The following is a 15,913-nucleotide window of genomic DNA, read 5'->3' on the forward strand; positions in this document are numbered from 1 at the left end:
AAACCCTAAAAATAAGTATGGGTAGAAATTCCATATTTTATATGTTGAAATCACTGCACCAGCCTAAAGGTTCAGATTCTCTATAATATCAATGATCCAGGCCTTCACAGTTCTCAAAGGAGCTCTCATCCTGGATTTTGTTAGGGGTGTCAGTGACACTCACATGCTCATCAAGTAGAAAATGAGGCTGACCTGTCATACAAGCTGATGCTACAGGGTTTCAGAAATGCCATGTATCTTCAGAGGCACAGATCTTCTCTGTTAAAGGGCTGTGGTTGCCTTGGGCTGGTACAGAACCCCACACTTCTTTAGTTAAGCTTTAGTTCTCCTTTAATGCATGATACACACATACAAACTCTGCTCACTGCTGAGAAACAGCTCAAAGCCCTGTAAGCGCCACAGTTTTAGACATTATCATAAGATTTGCATGAGGCTAAAATTGTTCCCCTGTTAATATAAAAAGGGCGCATGTAACTTTTCTCCACCGACATATTTCATCCAGTAGATACATGCTAGATACCCCTCTCTGCTTCCTGTCATTGAACGGAAACACCACTGCCACTACTGGTAACAGTTTTGTCACAAAAATTAGCAGATGTGCTTCTATCACACCAGGTAACAAATGGTTTCAATTTAAATGAATGCTGGGTTACATTGAGAGGCATCGGGTGTACGCCATAGACCTAAGCCTTAACCAAGGATAACAAAACAACTTAAGTAGTTGTATGATCTGTACTATTATCTGCTGCAGATTTGCCACTGAAACTGTAATGCTACTGACTCTATTCGATCAGGAACTTTCATTTATCTGCAAAGGAAGAAACAAACAGGTACATAACAATCTGCATTGAGCTAATTGAATCCAGTGCACTAATTAAATCCAGATAGTAACAGCCATGTAGCCATGTGCCCCATGACTTTCTATGATGAAGTGTTATTAGAGGCAATATTTTCTCAAACATCAAACACTTTCCGGTTACCAAGCATTTTGAAGCCTAACCTCATTAAGTTGGACATCTGTGAAGTAGTAATTATATTTTGCTTAACGTATAAATGGCAAATAATTTCATCTGCATGAATAGCGAATGTAATTTGTTTTTTAAACCAAAAATTGCATTTGTTGGTAGCTCCTCTGGCCAAACAAATATGTCATTTTTCCTGTGTATGTGCATGTGCTATTGTAAACTGTATTTTTTAAAGTTGTGCCAGAGGAACGGTTGTTTTTACTAAAGGAAAGTAAGACATTTAAACCTATGGTGCTTCAGCTGTTGTTCAACTACAACACTCTCCAGCCTTATGGCCTATGACAACGATGGTGCCATTTTTGTGTCACAGAAAACAGCAGTGGTCAAAACAACCCTTTTCCTTTTGTCAAGCAATCACAACTCCATATGCCAGGGTCCTTTCCATTATATAGCATTACTAGTGATTACAGGAAGACATTGGGTCACACAAAAAGTCAATTGTTACCCAGTTGGTAACAATTTTTATGGACTGACCCCTGCCCCACATGACCCCAGACTGTTCCATAATTTTCCTGGGACATACTGCTCCATGTTTTTTTCTGCTGTAGATAGGCTGTTTAGGTCATGCCATGTATCATATTAATCCACCATGATGTGATCCAACAGAATTTTAGGATGGTCTACCACATCTGCCCAGTTCAGGTGCCACATGTGCCCACACAATTACGCAGTATAGTCAGAATGAGCAGATCAACATTATCAATTCTGTATAGTAATCTTAAGGGCTGACAGCCCAGACACCTAATGTGGGTGTCCTAGATATTCTTTGAACTATAGCTGAATGGGTTTTAGTTCAATGCTTTCTTATGTCTTTACACTTGTTATTACTTGGGGTGGGCCCTGACCAACTGTTAGACACCAATAAGTGGGTTCAAATACCAAAGTCTGGAAGCCACTGCCCTATGGGAGAATTTTTCATCAGTTCATCCTTTTTTACTCATGATCCACATCCAAAGGTCAAAAAAGTTGAAGAGCAACACAAACATGCAAATGTTCCTGAGGGTGCCAAATATGTGCTGTGATTGGCTGTACACATATTTTTTCCAATTAAAGCTTGCCTTCAAGCCAGTAACTAAAAAAAAAAAAAAAAACCTGCATTGAGGTCACTGGGGGCAACATCCAAAGGGGTTGTTGGGCAACATATTGCTAATTAACCACTGGTTGGGGATTACTGCATTAGATTAAAAATGCAACACCAAACCAAGAAAACACACACTTGTGCCAGCTCTCTAATCAAGGAGAAGGTGTGGAAAAAGGTAAAAACACAATAACATGGAAAAGAAAAAAAAATGGTGTAAAATTAATTGTAACAATGCAGTGGAAAAAGAGAGAGAGGCCTGAGGGAACTGAGAGGGAGACATTTAGGACTGACAATGAGATATAGACAGAGAGAAAAGTTCAGCAAGAAAGACCTTAGGCTTGGGGTGATGTGGAAGGAGAAGAGACACATAGAGATAGAGACACATATCTAAACATCCAGCAACCAGGCTGGCTAAGTAACTGAATATCCAAAGCCAAAAACTATTTTCTGAAATAACCCGAAGTTTACTTTAGGGGCAACTTTGGACTTCTTCGCAAAGTAGCTGCACCACTTACTGTATGTTCATCTACTGGTTACTCCCAAAGGCATTACTGCCGATGGGAATGCATTTGGAGTAGAGGAGTTGCCCATTTTAAAGAAAATGTATCATGCTACTAATCTCCTGGTGTGTCATTGCCCTAAGAGGCAGACAAACTAAAGTGGGACAAAGTCAGCAGAGAGAGGGAGAGAAAGCAGAAGGTGGGGGAGAAGGTGTACAATGCATCTCTATTTGAAATAATGTTTCTAGAATCACTTTCCTGTGAAACCAATGAACACGTGGAATTACAGGGGTTGCTCTAGCACAGTAGTTCTCAACCTGTGGGTCGGGACCCCTTTGGGGGTCGAACAACTCTTTCACAGGGGTCACCTAAGACCATCGGAAAACACATATTTCCGATGGTCTTAGGAATAATTTTATGGTTGGGGGTCACCACAACATGAGGAACTGTATTAAAGGGTCACGGCATTAGTAACGTTGAGAACCAGTGCTCTAGCAGGTAGGAATGTAAACCCCCCCCACACAAAAATTTTTAATCACTGAACAGCCTCTTAAATACCTGCCACTCTGGGTGTTAAAAGGTATAGTAAGGCTACAGCATCACCTTAATCATTTAGGATTCCTTCTCTTACCCACTCTGCCCCTCCCTTAGGAATCTACTTTGGCTGTTGGCTACTGGGCATGCTCAGTTCTTCTCAATTCAGGTTACTAAACACACACTCCAGTCTAGCAGTCAATGAAGAGATAGCACTGCTAGTTTCCATAGAAATTCTGCTTTAGCTGTGCACTCTGACCTATTGCCATTTGGAGGGTTTTTTTTGCTTTTTTTTGCTTAATTGTATTAAGTTTTTTTTCTCTTAAACAGATGCTAAATACTGTAGGAATTGTGTGAGAGAAAGGCTAAAGTAACCTCAGTAACTTTTGTTATTATGTGATTCTGTCCAATAATGACGGAAGCCCACCACCCTGTCACTGGGGAGAAAAGCTGGAATGTTACTTTGAAAGGCCTATATCAGCCAGTAATTTCTGATATACATTTTTTTTCCAAACAAAATTACATAATTCCCAAAATCCTGAAATGAATATCCAGGGACACTTTGTTGCTGGCTTTTATTCCACAGGAAACGTTTGCTATACATTACATGTTTATTAGGCATGAATATTAACCTATATGTACACACATAATATTATACTAATATAGTATAGGTCAGCGTTTTTCAACCGCTGTTCCGCGGCACACTAGTGATGTTGCCTGGTGTGCCGTAGGCAGGGCCGCAATTTTTACTTTAAAAAAAAAATCCGGGCCCTGTCATTTGTTGCGCCCCGTGTGTACGGGTGACGTCAGTACGCACGGGGCGCAACGTTATAAAAGGGCCTGTGTGCGGTCGAGTGTAGGCAGAAGTGCAGAGTCGGCACGCGTGAGGGGAAGATGCTGCTGAAGCCGCCGAAGAGTAAAATGCTGCTGGGCACCAATGTATTAGGGGGGGCCACGGGGCACACTGACTTATGGGGGCACTGCTGCTGGGCACCAATGTACTAGGGGGGCTGGCTCTTGGCACCAATGTACTGGGGGGCACTGCTGCTGGGCACCAATGTACTAGGGGGGCACTGCTCTTGGCACCAATGTACTGGGGGGGCACTGCTGCTGGGCACCAATGTACTAGGGGGGCACTGCTCTTGGCACCAATGTACTAGGGGGGCACTGCTGCTGGGCACCAGTGTACTAGGGGGGCACTGCTCTTGGCACCAATGTACTAGGGGGGCACTGCTGCTGGGCACCAATGTACTAGGGGGGCACTGCTCTTGGCACCAATGTACTAGGGGGGCACTGCTGCTGGGCACCAGTGTACTAGGGGGGCACTGCTCTTGGCACCAATGTACTAGGGGGGCACTGCTGCTGGGCACCAGTGTACTAGGGGGGCACTGCTGCTGGGCACCAATGTACTAGGGGGGCACTGCTGCTGGGCACCAGTGTACTAGGGGGGCACTGCTGCTGGGCACCAGTGTACTAGGGGGGCACTGCTGCTGGGCACCAATGTACTAGGGGGGCACTGCTCTTGGCACCAATGTACTAGGGGGGCACTGCTGCTGGGCACCAGTGTACTAGGGGGGCACTGCTGCTGGGCACAGAGTTAAATTTTTTAACATTTTCTAATGGTGGTGTGCCTCGTGATTTTTTTCATGAAACAAGTGTGCCTTTGCCCAAAAAAGGTTGAAAAACACTGGTATAGGTTATTGAGTAGCAGCATATTTAAATAGATAGAGACAGTGAGTTGAATGTGGGGTCTACTCCATGTAACCGACGACACGCAGTGCTCATAGAAAACATGAAATAAAATATAATATAATAATTTCAGCAATGCTTCTATTTGTTTTAATGGAAAATACGAGGAGGGGGGTCAGTTCTGAGGTGTTTAGAGAAGCACACTAGGCGTAATGGGCAGCAAACACAGCACAGTTTGTACATCTGATGCAAGACTACAGTGACCTGCTGGCACTAGCAAACAAAGATTCAGCCGAATGCAGCACAGAATAAATACCAAGGCTAGAATGTATTAAAGAGAAACTCAAACCAACTCTTGTTTTTTTTTTGCATCATGAAAGTTAAAAAAATATTAATCTACCTAACTCCAAATGCAATATACATTCATATAAACATTTTTAAAAGTTATTTGTAAATATGATTTCAATAATATTGTCACATAATACTGCATGTGATTCTTTGCACTGCTGTTTTAACCTCTTAAAAACTGTAGCAAAGATTTCTATCACTACAGAGGAAGGAGACCCCATGGTCCAGGCCCCCCTGTCCCCAGGGCCCCCCACAACAGCAGGGTCTGCTTTCTCTGTAGTTATGCCAGTGTCTATTAGGGATCTCACACATGGGCATTTTTTCACGTGATCCCCTGTAATGGCTTTTTTATGCTTTTCACCGCAGGCACCAAATGAAACTTAGATGGAACACAGCATGTTACAACTCACCTGTGCTTGGTGGTTCAGTTTCCTGCTGTGGGTACTATCACTAGAGAGAAGAATGGGGTCTGTTATTTATGCATTCCCATTCAGTGAAAGCATAAAAAGCCACCAAACAGGATCACTACATTTGAGTCAGAAACGACAATGCAATGAGAAAACATACAATCTTCAAAAGAAATCACATTTTACAATACCACTAATAGCACAGCTATTTTTTAATGCATACTGGAGAAATCAGATTTCCTCTCATTATGTAAAAATATGTGGCCAGTGTTCCCCTTTTAAAGTGGCAGGAATTACATGTTGCTAAATTATTAAGGAAATAAAATTGCAATGAAATATTTTTAGACACTTATTGTACTGTAAATGTTCTTTCACTTGCTTGATGGTGTCAGGCAAGTTTTGTCATAGAATTTCACAATGTGCCCAGAGCATATACTTAGCCTATAAACCATTACTGTTACAGTTTAGCTACAATTATATAAAATAAGGGCTAATATGAGCAAAATTATACTTCTTTGTTTTGTGTATAGTTTTCCTTTAGACCTTTATGGTCACACAAACATCCCCATTGCCCTATATGACTATATAAACCATAGAAAATATTATATAGTCATATATAAACTATTTGGTTTATATATGACAATAATAACCAAATACTGATATCATGTGCTTCTCAGGTAGGTGCCCACAAGCAAAGCCAAAGGGGAAATAAAGAAGGATGATTTTCAGATGCAGAATTGGAAGCTTTGCTACCATTAATGTCATTGGAAAGCTATAAATTGTCGCAAAAAAGTTAACAAAAATTAAGCTAGACTTTGAAAACTTAATTTTCACAACTTGCTATGTAATAAAAATAGCTTACTTATATTAATATAATGAATAATGATATACGATATGAGGGCACTTACAGAACGAGGAGAAAATTGCAGTCAGGTGAGATGGATAGGCAGGCAGCTGTATATAGTGAGAGTGCTGGCGGCCGTTCAGGGCAGAAAGTAATGTGGCTCCTGGGCTAGTGAGTTGGCCGTGAGGCTAGTTATCAGCAGTCTGCAGTGACCGTCCTGTGGGGAGATAAAGCACAAAGGTAGCGCTGCACTGGCCGCTCTCCGGGCTCTACCTGCGCTCCAGGTGCCTATATAGCGGGCTCCACATACACCGGCTCTCCCGCAGCGCAGTCACTGACTCGGTACCGGTTAGAGCGCCCACAGCAGAGAACTAATGTCAGAGTATAAAGACACGGAGACAGACTGATACATTCCCCATTTCCCGGATGCTCTGGCGTTTGTCTCCGGCTATGAACACCGGTTATCTGCAATGGCAATCCGGCCATGGGAGTGGAGGTGCATAGGCACCAAGTAGTTAAACTCTGCGGACTCCGTGGCTACAACCGCAGTAACTCTTTACTGCCACCTGCTGGCTTTTTTATTGTATACCGAGATGTTCGAACGAAAGAAATCAGCATGTGATCTTCCCTTCCTGCCATCAGTCTCCCCTGACCTTTCTGCTGGTTGTCATGTTATTGTGCTGCGGCAGAGCTGCCCCATATTCTCAGGCAATGTACCAGTATGGGAGACGGAGTACAAATTGTTTACCCCATGTGAGGACCACTTAGTAAAATACACCTGGTAACTTTCATGTTCCACCAAAATATGAGAATTAATTGTAGGTTATTAGAAGTCATGTTAAGGGGTATAACTTTTACTATTATTTCTAGTTTCAGTAATTCAATTTTGCTTTCAGCTTCTGTTTCCTAATTTTCATGGCACTTAAGAAGAAGCATGTCACATGTTTAAAAGCAAAACATCTTATTGGTTTGGGCTTATGGTCAGACTTAGTGGGAGTCATTTATAAAATTTGCGCAGCGCCAATTTTTTTTGCAAATGGTTGTTTGCACATGTTTTTCCCTAAACACTTAGGCTGATATCAGACGAGGCGTAGGGCGGATATTTTTGGCAAGCGGAAAAACGATTGGCAAAAATTCCACTTTATGCCTCCTACATGTGCCTGCACCTGAATGAATAGAATATGCTTGGGTGCAGGCACATGTAGTTCGAGGGAGGGGGGTTGGAGGGGGTTGCGATGTGATAGGTCATTGCAGGTGCATGGGCGAGGTGGCCGACCGGGTTGCCTAGGGCGCCCGGTCGGCTTGGCCTGCCCCTGAGTCAAATGCATGCAATTGGTCAGGGTAGTGCCAGGCTTATCTGAGCAGCCACCGATTATTCCTAGGGTGCCCAGAGCCTTGCTCGCTAATTTTCACATTATTTCATTTTCTTTGGATTTGAAATGGTATGTCAAATGGGCTGGTCCTGCCCACTCATAGGGGCAGATTTACTAATCCACGAATACGAATCACGAAAGGGAAAAATTCGGATTGGAAACTAAAATTTCTGAAGATCGCAAATATCCCGAAAATGCTTACGAAAAAATCATATTACTCACGATAATATCGTATTGGTGATCCGAAAGTCACAAAATTTTCGTACTGACCATTGTAAACAGCAGCAGAGCCTTCTCTGAATTTTTCGGCCAGCCGCGAAAAAACAGCAACAATACACTCGGAGTGTTCGGGTCTTAGTGAATCTCCCCCATAGACTGATGAAATGCAACTTGACATTGAGTAGGAGGTCCTGGGGCTTTTTCATTGGTTCAGGAAGTGGGGTAGGATGTTGGCTACCTGCTTACAACAAATACTAGTGAGCCTGAGAAAGATGCCAGAAAAGATCAGCAGCTGCTTGTTATTAAAGGGGACTAATGCCCTGTATATAACTTTGTAGCACTGTTCTCAGTACACAATTTACAGATTTTAGAGTATTAGTAGTTTCTACACTGTTAGTATCATGAATGCATTACTAAACACCTTCTGCAGTTCTGCTCAGTGAGGGGCTGGACAGAAAAGCAAAAAATGAATTCACTGATGCAGGAAGCACCTTCCGATGTTCTTCTGCTCAGTTCTATCACTCCTGTCAGTAGATACTTCCTGCATCCATTAATTAAACTTGTGCTGTTCTGTCCTGCCTGGATAGAACAGTAAAAGGCATTTCTGTAATATATTCATGATATTCACTCAATATATTAATTGGCAAATGCTGATATAATGAAAAGAAAAAAAATGTAAATTGCAAAATGTTTAGAAGACCCCTAAGTTGTAATGACAAATCTGTCCTGCGATTTTTTGCGGCACATGACTTTGACATGTGCAACATTTTTTTTGATGTGCAAGGCAATTTTTTTTGCAGCTCATAATTTTTTTTATGCACGCAACAATTTTTTCTTCTTCGTCCCTTCCATGTCAGTACGCATGGGCAGTATTGCCCCTCACAATTTTTTGTTGATGTGCGGAATTTTTTTTTGACGCTGTGCAACTTTTTTTGAGGCGTCGTGAATTTTTGTGCACATTTTGTGAAAAAAAGAAACTGGGGCTGGGTGGTGAGAGAAAGAGAGTCCAGCACAAATTACCAGGCATCTGAAGGAAAGGAACACGGGTGCAAAATTTCATAGCAATTAATGTGAGCAGAAACCATAAACATCTTATTTATTCCACTATGTGTCTTCCACTGGGGGGCATTATAAGGGAACTGAGCACAATATTTATTTCTGAGAATATTATACCTGAATCAGACACCATAGTTATTCTGCCATGTTTTAGGGGGATTTTTTATAAATTGGGTGAGCACTGTATTTATTTTGTCATAAGATCTGGAGACATCATACACAAATTGGGTGCTGTATTTATTTCACCATGTGTTCTGGGAGCATTATACATGTACTGACCCCTGTAATCATTAGGTCATGTTCCCTGGGGGCATTATCACTGAATATAGCAGTATTTATTCTGACATGCTCTCTTCTTTGACTATATAATACTACAGTACAGGGGGAGTGGTAAAAAAAGGTCTAGAAATGGCATCTTGATGGAGTCCTGGCATAGATTAAATGCAATATCTGGCAGACAGAGATAGGTAAGCAGTGTCCTTCTTTGTCTGGTGAAGATACCATGTTTGATCCATGTCAACTCTGCCAATCCTTATATACAATATAATCCACTTGCTAAGCATCTATAATTAACTGACATTCTTAGTTTAAAGGCATTGCCAACTCTCTGGCTGTTTCTGTACTATAGCATATCCCTTCTTAACATTTGCATCAGACTGGGGCTAATCCATATATCTGGCTGCACTGGAACTTTGTTCAAACTTCTGGACTGGATCGAGGAGGCTCTTCATGTCATCAGTTTCTTTTCCTGTTTCAAGAACAAATACTACAAACAGTGCAGTCTTTTCCTCATCTTGGAAACATCATTAATTAGGTCCATTTCAGAGTCGGTGAACTGTTTTTGTGTTGCCCATGACATGGTTTGCTGTATTACATTATCACATTTATTTATACAGCATCTGGACACACTATGAGAAACACAAGCAGAGCATGTGTTACACAGGACTCTTACTCCATTGTGCCCTCATTTTATGTTAGCTCACACTGTTCGTTATACAAGAATGGGTGGCAGTGACAACAACCTAGTTACATACAGTTGTAACTGCTTTGACATTCTTGCCACAGCATAAATGGTCCTCCAAGGTGAACTGCAAGGGTTTTTCTATTACTATGATTATACACCCCTAAGTACCTATAATTGTGGAACACAAAAAGAATATTAACTTTGCACACACATCATAGTGGAAGTTTAGGCTGCTTTAGCTTTGTATGTCTTTCAAGGATTGATCCCAAAGTTCTCTCTTTACTGGGGGCTTTCCTACATACACCACTGTTTCAGAACCACCCTCTCTCTTTTTTAAGAGGTGCATCCAAAAATCATTTACCTCCATGGGAAACCACCAGACATCCCTGTACTAAGGGAACCACCTATCTACCCACAGATTTATAGATGACATGTGCTCTTTCTCCTGTGTGGCTTTACATTATTTACCTTTGAGTCTGTGCCAGATTCTAATAAGCAGGGCTCATTTATAAATGTATATTGAAGTGTGAAGTTTGCCCAGGTGGAGTGACCTATAGAAACCAATAACAAGTTTGCTTAAGTGGTATATGCTACCTACTTAGCTATTGCTATAGATGTTTTGATTGAAATTTTTCTTTTTCTCTTCAGAGGTTGGGATTTGTCAGTGCAGAGATGCATTATTTTAAAATGGGCATAACCACAGGGGAGGCTGTTGAAACAAAAATGAGTGGGAGACATTTTAGAACCAAGCTGCTGCTCTGCTATAAAGGCAAAGTGGCACAGTTCACACCACTGTAGGAACAGGGTTACAATGCTACAAATACTTAACAGGCAATGATGCACAGTATAACTAAATTCATTTTCCTCTCTAATTTTTTTACAGTAGTACATCTGGGACCTTGTGCAACTAAAACTCAAGAATACCACCAGTAGGTCAGTGTAAGGAGTGATGTAGAGAATTAAAGATCAGTATGAGAAAAAAAGTAATATTCTTTGTAGCCATGCAGAAAGTCTTATTTTCACAGAGGAACAGTAAAAAAACGCAAGTGAATAGAGAGAGAATTAATGAATGTCAAGGCGCACACAGTTGAACTCAGAAGCTCTAAGCAATGTATTCAACTACTCTCAAGGGTCTAGAAATATGCCTTCTGTAAATTAAGCAATGGTTGGAGATGGAGACCCTGAAAGACTAAGATCATAGCCATTACAATCTAAGTAGATCAAGATAGCTAGCCTGCATACCTCCATCTGTTGTTGAGCTACAACTTCAGGCCAAAAGCCTTTAGAATTGTCTGGGGTGGGGGGCTTGTATAGTTTAACAACTTCAGGGGGACTGAAGTTGGACATCCTTGTGGTAAAATGTATCTAACAATTTCATGTAACCCTACATAAGTTGGGACCACTCTGTAAGGCTAGCTTTCCAAGCTAAGGCAAGACTAATGGCTGTTGATGGTGAGATTGATGGATAATATATCAAAACTTTGGTTGAACAGATTTATATCTATATGATAACCTTGTTATAAGCTAAGGGCCTGAAAATGTCTAAAAACCGATGAACTAGGGCAACCAATCTCTCTGCTCATAAACATCCCATAAAGAAGCAGGCAGAGAATAGCAACACAAATAGGGAGAGATTCCTGGATAAGATTTATATGGAGTTATGTAATAAAAGACACTACGTTTACCAAGGAGTAGTTACCCATAGCAACCAATCAATCAGCAGGAAGTATTTACTGGTCACTTGTTTAAAAGCAAACTTCTTATTGGTTGCTATGTTACTGCTCCTGTGGAGACCTAGTGTCCTTTATTACATATGAGGGATAGAGAGAAAAATGTCTGGGGTGCAAATAACTATTTAAATATCATTCTTTTTTTTAATTGTGAAGGTCAGATAAAGCAGATAAAACATCTGGAAAATCATTGATGCACTGACATACCATTTGATGTGCCACTGTGGCTTTTAGCTGGAATAGGCTTGAGTAAAATTATAGAGTTAAGAGTATCTAGTAAATACAAACATTTTCATGTTAAAAATGCCATTTAATAAATTTATTTTATGTAATACATAACACTACTCTTTTACAAAAATGTATTGTGAAAAACTGGCAAGAACTGTATACAGATTTCTGCTGAATTTCTAAAATACAGCAGGTTGGGAGTCAAGCCATCAGATATCATGAAATCATCCATCCAGATAGAAACATGCTGTGTAACACGAGAGCTTCTGAAAGTCATTTCCATCGTCTTAAACACAAACCACTAAAGGAAATGAAGATAAATAGTGGTTAACAAAATCATATCAGCTAGTCTGGAATAACATGGCTGAAACAAGCCAAGAAAGCAATGTAAAAGGAAGAAAGGAAAAACAGAAGAAATGATGGGAAAGAAAGAAAATTTCAAGCAAGGGCAGTTCACAAACACATGGCTAGGATTCAGTAGGGCTGTAGATATTGAATATTATAATAATTGCTTCAGCAACGTGAGTTAGATGCGAGTGTTCTTGACAAAACATTTCTTAGGGTGGAGTTGTTACTAAAAAACCCATCCAGATACCCTTGCAAATGCACAGAACATGTAAAAACGCTACTCTTTTACAAAAATGTAATGTGAAAAACTGGCAAGAACTGTATACAGATTTCTGCTGAATTTCTAAAATACAGCAGGTTGGGAGTCAAGCCATCAGATATCATGAAATCATCCATCCAGATAGAAACATGCTGTGAAAGGAAAAACAGAAGAAATGATGGGAAAGAAAGAAAATTTCAAGCAAGGGCAGTTCACAAACACATGGCTAGGATTCAGTAGGGCTGTAGATATTGAATATTATAATAATTGCTTCAGCAACGTGAGTTAGATCCGAGTGTTCTTGACAAAACATTTCTTAGGGTGGAGTTGTTACTAAAAAACCCATCCAGATACCCTTGCAAATGCACAGAACATGTTGATGGTGAAATAGCACAGGTTTCCTAGAGATCTTTTATTAGTGTAGGTAGATGTGACTGATGTACTTGGTCAGTTATCGTCAGGTTGAATATGGGATCACAAGGAGCTAGGTGCTATGCTGTAGAGAGCATTTGCAAACATGACCTGGTGAACATCCAACCACTCTTGGATTTTAATTGTCCAGTCTGGTCAAATTATGGGAGCTGTAATGCAATAACTTCTGGAGATCCAAAACATGAAAATGGGAATGATGTAAGAACACTGGCAATTTTGCACTAGTGCAGTAACCAATAGTAACCAAACAGAAAAATTATCTCAACAGCCTACTGCAAGTTACAAAAAACTAAAAGCACACATCTCATTGGTTGGTAACGGTCACTGCACAGTTATATGATTACCTGTTGTTTTTTAATGAGCTCTATTATATCTAAATCTTTATAGATAGTCTATAGCATAATATGAAAAGTAGGACTTCACACTGTCATTTGATTAATATCGGTTCATAAACACAGAGAAAAGGATTGTCAAGTTCATCTTTTTATTAACCTCGCTCTACACAGAAATAAAGTGTTGAGAAAAGAGACAAAGATAACGTGGAAAACCATCTGTACAAAAAGGACTGTGTTTACAGGTGGGTCCATTGATGCTATTTTTTTTTATTTGGACGTCACTTATGCTACTCACACAGACACTTTTCAGCTGAGAAGCAAATAGTAGATATGACAGCTCTAGCTTCACAGCACAGTGGTGACTTATAAAGACAGAGCAGAACAACCCATTGCACAGAAAATGAATGTACAACATTTTGTAAGGTGCCAGCCCCAATCAGATTGCTCCAAGCTGCTGCATCTATGACTACTGTATATTGCTTGTAACATATTCTTTGTTTAACAGTTACTGAATGAAAGAAAGAGAGATTAGGTGAAATTACTGAACTGATCCCTTGGGTGGGTGAGAGTTATACACAGCACTGATATATGCTGGAGGGTAAAATGTCACACTAACAACTGTGATACTATACAGTGATTCAAATGCAAAAGGTGATGACACAAAGTTACTGGCCAATACTGCATTTGTACCTCCATTTTACCTGTTATCTCTATTTGCTGGAGTTGCATTTTTGTTAAAAATAAAGTTTAAAAAGGCAGGCAATCAGTATACACTGTTTCGGCAGCTAGCAATGCAAACACACATATGGATACATACATACTGTATAAATCTACAGACATAACACACACAAAAACATTTCAGTGTATCATTTAGATTGGTTTCATTCTGGCTTTATCCCTGCACTCCCAAAGGGTAATCCTTTTTCATGTTGGAATCAAACTGTATCTTGAGGCAGATCACCCTGCTGGTTACTCAGGCTTTGCCCCAATGATCACATGTTTCATTAGAAGGCAGATGTTCTTACAGATTTCCTATATAAAGTGCGTCACAAAAACATGAACAATGAGATTATATACATAAAACTGTCTCTGGCTTCAATACACTTGTGTCAGACCCAGCATAGGAACAATTATGGTGATTTCTGTATGAATATAAAAAGGGAGGACAGTACAGACACAACATAAGATTCAATTCTAAACTTACAATACCGTGGTCCATAAAAACTGAAGGATTCAGATCTATTGGTCTTCAAAGGGGTAAAAATCAGACTCAACTTCCCCCAGGGTGTAATGTGGTACTGCAAAGTTTGTACAGCGTTGCATTATAACTGAATGGGAACCATTATGACAACAAATATTTAATAGACAGTTCATGTAGTGGAAATTAGTAACTTTTTAAATATTAGCAGTTAAAAATGATGATATATCCCCTCTCAGTAGTCTGTCTCTAGCTGTTGTGTCAGAGTCAGTTTCTTGAAAGTCAGTTAGCGCTAATACATTATCCAAAGCAAGGAAACACAGGCCAATGATGTATTAGAGCAAACTGTGCATTAAGAAAAGTAACCTGATGCACATAGAAAGACACATTGCTGAGAGGGGGATAGTGAAGAGTAACTTGATTATTTCCAAAACTGTTTATGTTTAGATTATTTGTTATTCCCACGTGAGAAAGCTATTATTAAATGTTCATTTTCACAATAGTTCCCCTTTAATCCATATTTAATAAAAGCTTTATCTCGTGATAAAAACTGATCAGTTGTTGCACCTTATTTTATTAGTTTTAGCTGCTCTGACATGGGTTGAATGCATTTAGACAGTAATTACGTAAAGGAGAAGGAAAGTCATTTTTAAATCAGAATTTTGACTCTTCTAGTGCACAGAGCACAACTACGGGGGGGGGAGCATCCGAAGGGCTGCCTCAGGGCCACCAGGGCCACTAATATTTGGTACTATTGGGCATTGTGTAAATATAAAAACATCAGCAACATCAGTAGACATGATCTCTTAGGTAACAGATGATTTTTAAAGAATGAATACAACTCCCTCTTTGTATGCCCCAAAAGGGGACCTTTCACCCTAAAAAATCATTTCAAATTCTTTTCTATAGTGTTTGTAAAGCATAAAAAAACTTACAGCTATAACTTATTTCTTGTTTAATTTAGTCTTGGAATTGGAATCAAAGCGAGCATGCAGGCGCCATTTTGTGAAAACTGTTATTAAGGCAAGCTCTGCATCATCCCAAAATCTTGACCTGACGCCCATGCCCATGCACAGGATACAAATTTAATGACTGTGAGGAGGAAGGGGGAATGTGAGGATTGTAGGTGCTAAATGGAAAGTGAAAGTAACTGCCTCCGTGAGGCGGGGCCGGCAATATATGACTAACAGCTGAGATTTTAAAAATACTGTTAAGGATGTTTTAATAAGAATTTGGGTTTCATGTTTATTGTGAATAGGACTTTAATTAAACAGCTTTTTAGGCCTGGGTGGGAATCATTACAAATAACTAAATGTGATATTTAAAAAGGATTTTCTCTAACG

At 40.1% G+C, this 15,913-nt stretch overlaps 2 protein-coding genes across 7 annotated transcripts in view; both read right to left on the reverse strand.

Annotated features, from left to right (window-relative positions):
- mcf2l (MCF.2 cell line derived transforming sequence-like) overlaps nt 1–6,988 on the reverse strand; it is a 133,916-nt gene extending 126,928 nt beyond the window's left edge. For 2 of the 5 annotated variants that reach the window (XM_012957900.3, XM_012957906.3), the window contains exon 1: nt 6,493–6,988. The gene's annotated coding sequence lies outside the window, so the exon portion shown is untranslated. Of the gene's footprint in view, nt 1–5,587; nt 5,606–6,492 lie in introns of those variants that run through there. The other 3 variants (XM_002933006.5, XM_012957904.3, XM_012957901.3) reach the window with 2 other exon arrangements.
- A 5,071-nt stretch (nt 6,989–12,059) lies between these two features.
- Nucleotides 12,060–15,913, reverse strand: part of atp11a (ATPase, class VI, type 11A) — a 114,070-nt gene continuing 110,216 nt past the window's right edge. For both annotated transcript variants that reach the window (XM_031897036.1, XM_031897035.1), the window contains one exon: nt 12,060–12,299. In XM_031897036.1, coding sequence (XP_031752896.1) covers nt 12,272–12,299 — 28 coding nt within the window. In that variant the 3' untranslated portion in view covers nt 12,060–12,271. The remainder of the gene's footprint in view (nt 12,300–15,913) is intronic.

This window comes from Xenopus tropicalis, chromosome 2 (assembly GCF_000004195.4).
Source record: "Xenopus tropicalis strain Nigerian chromosome 2, UCB_Xtro_10.0, whole genome shotgun sequence".
NCBI lineage: Eukaryota > Metazoa > Chordata > Amphibia > Anura > Pipidae > Xenopus > Xenopus tropicalis.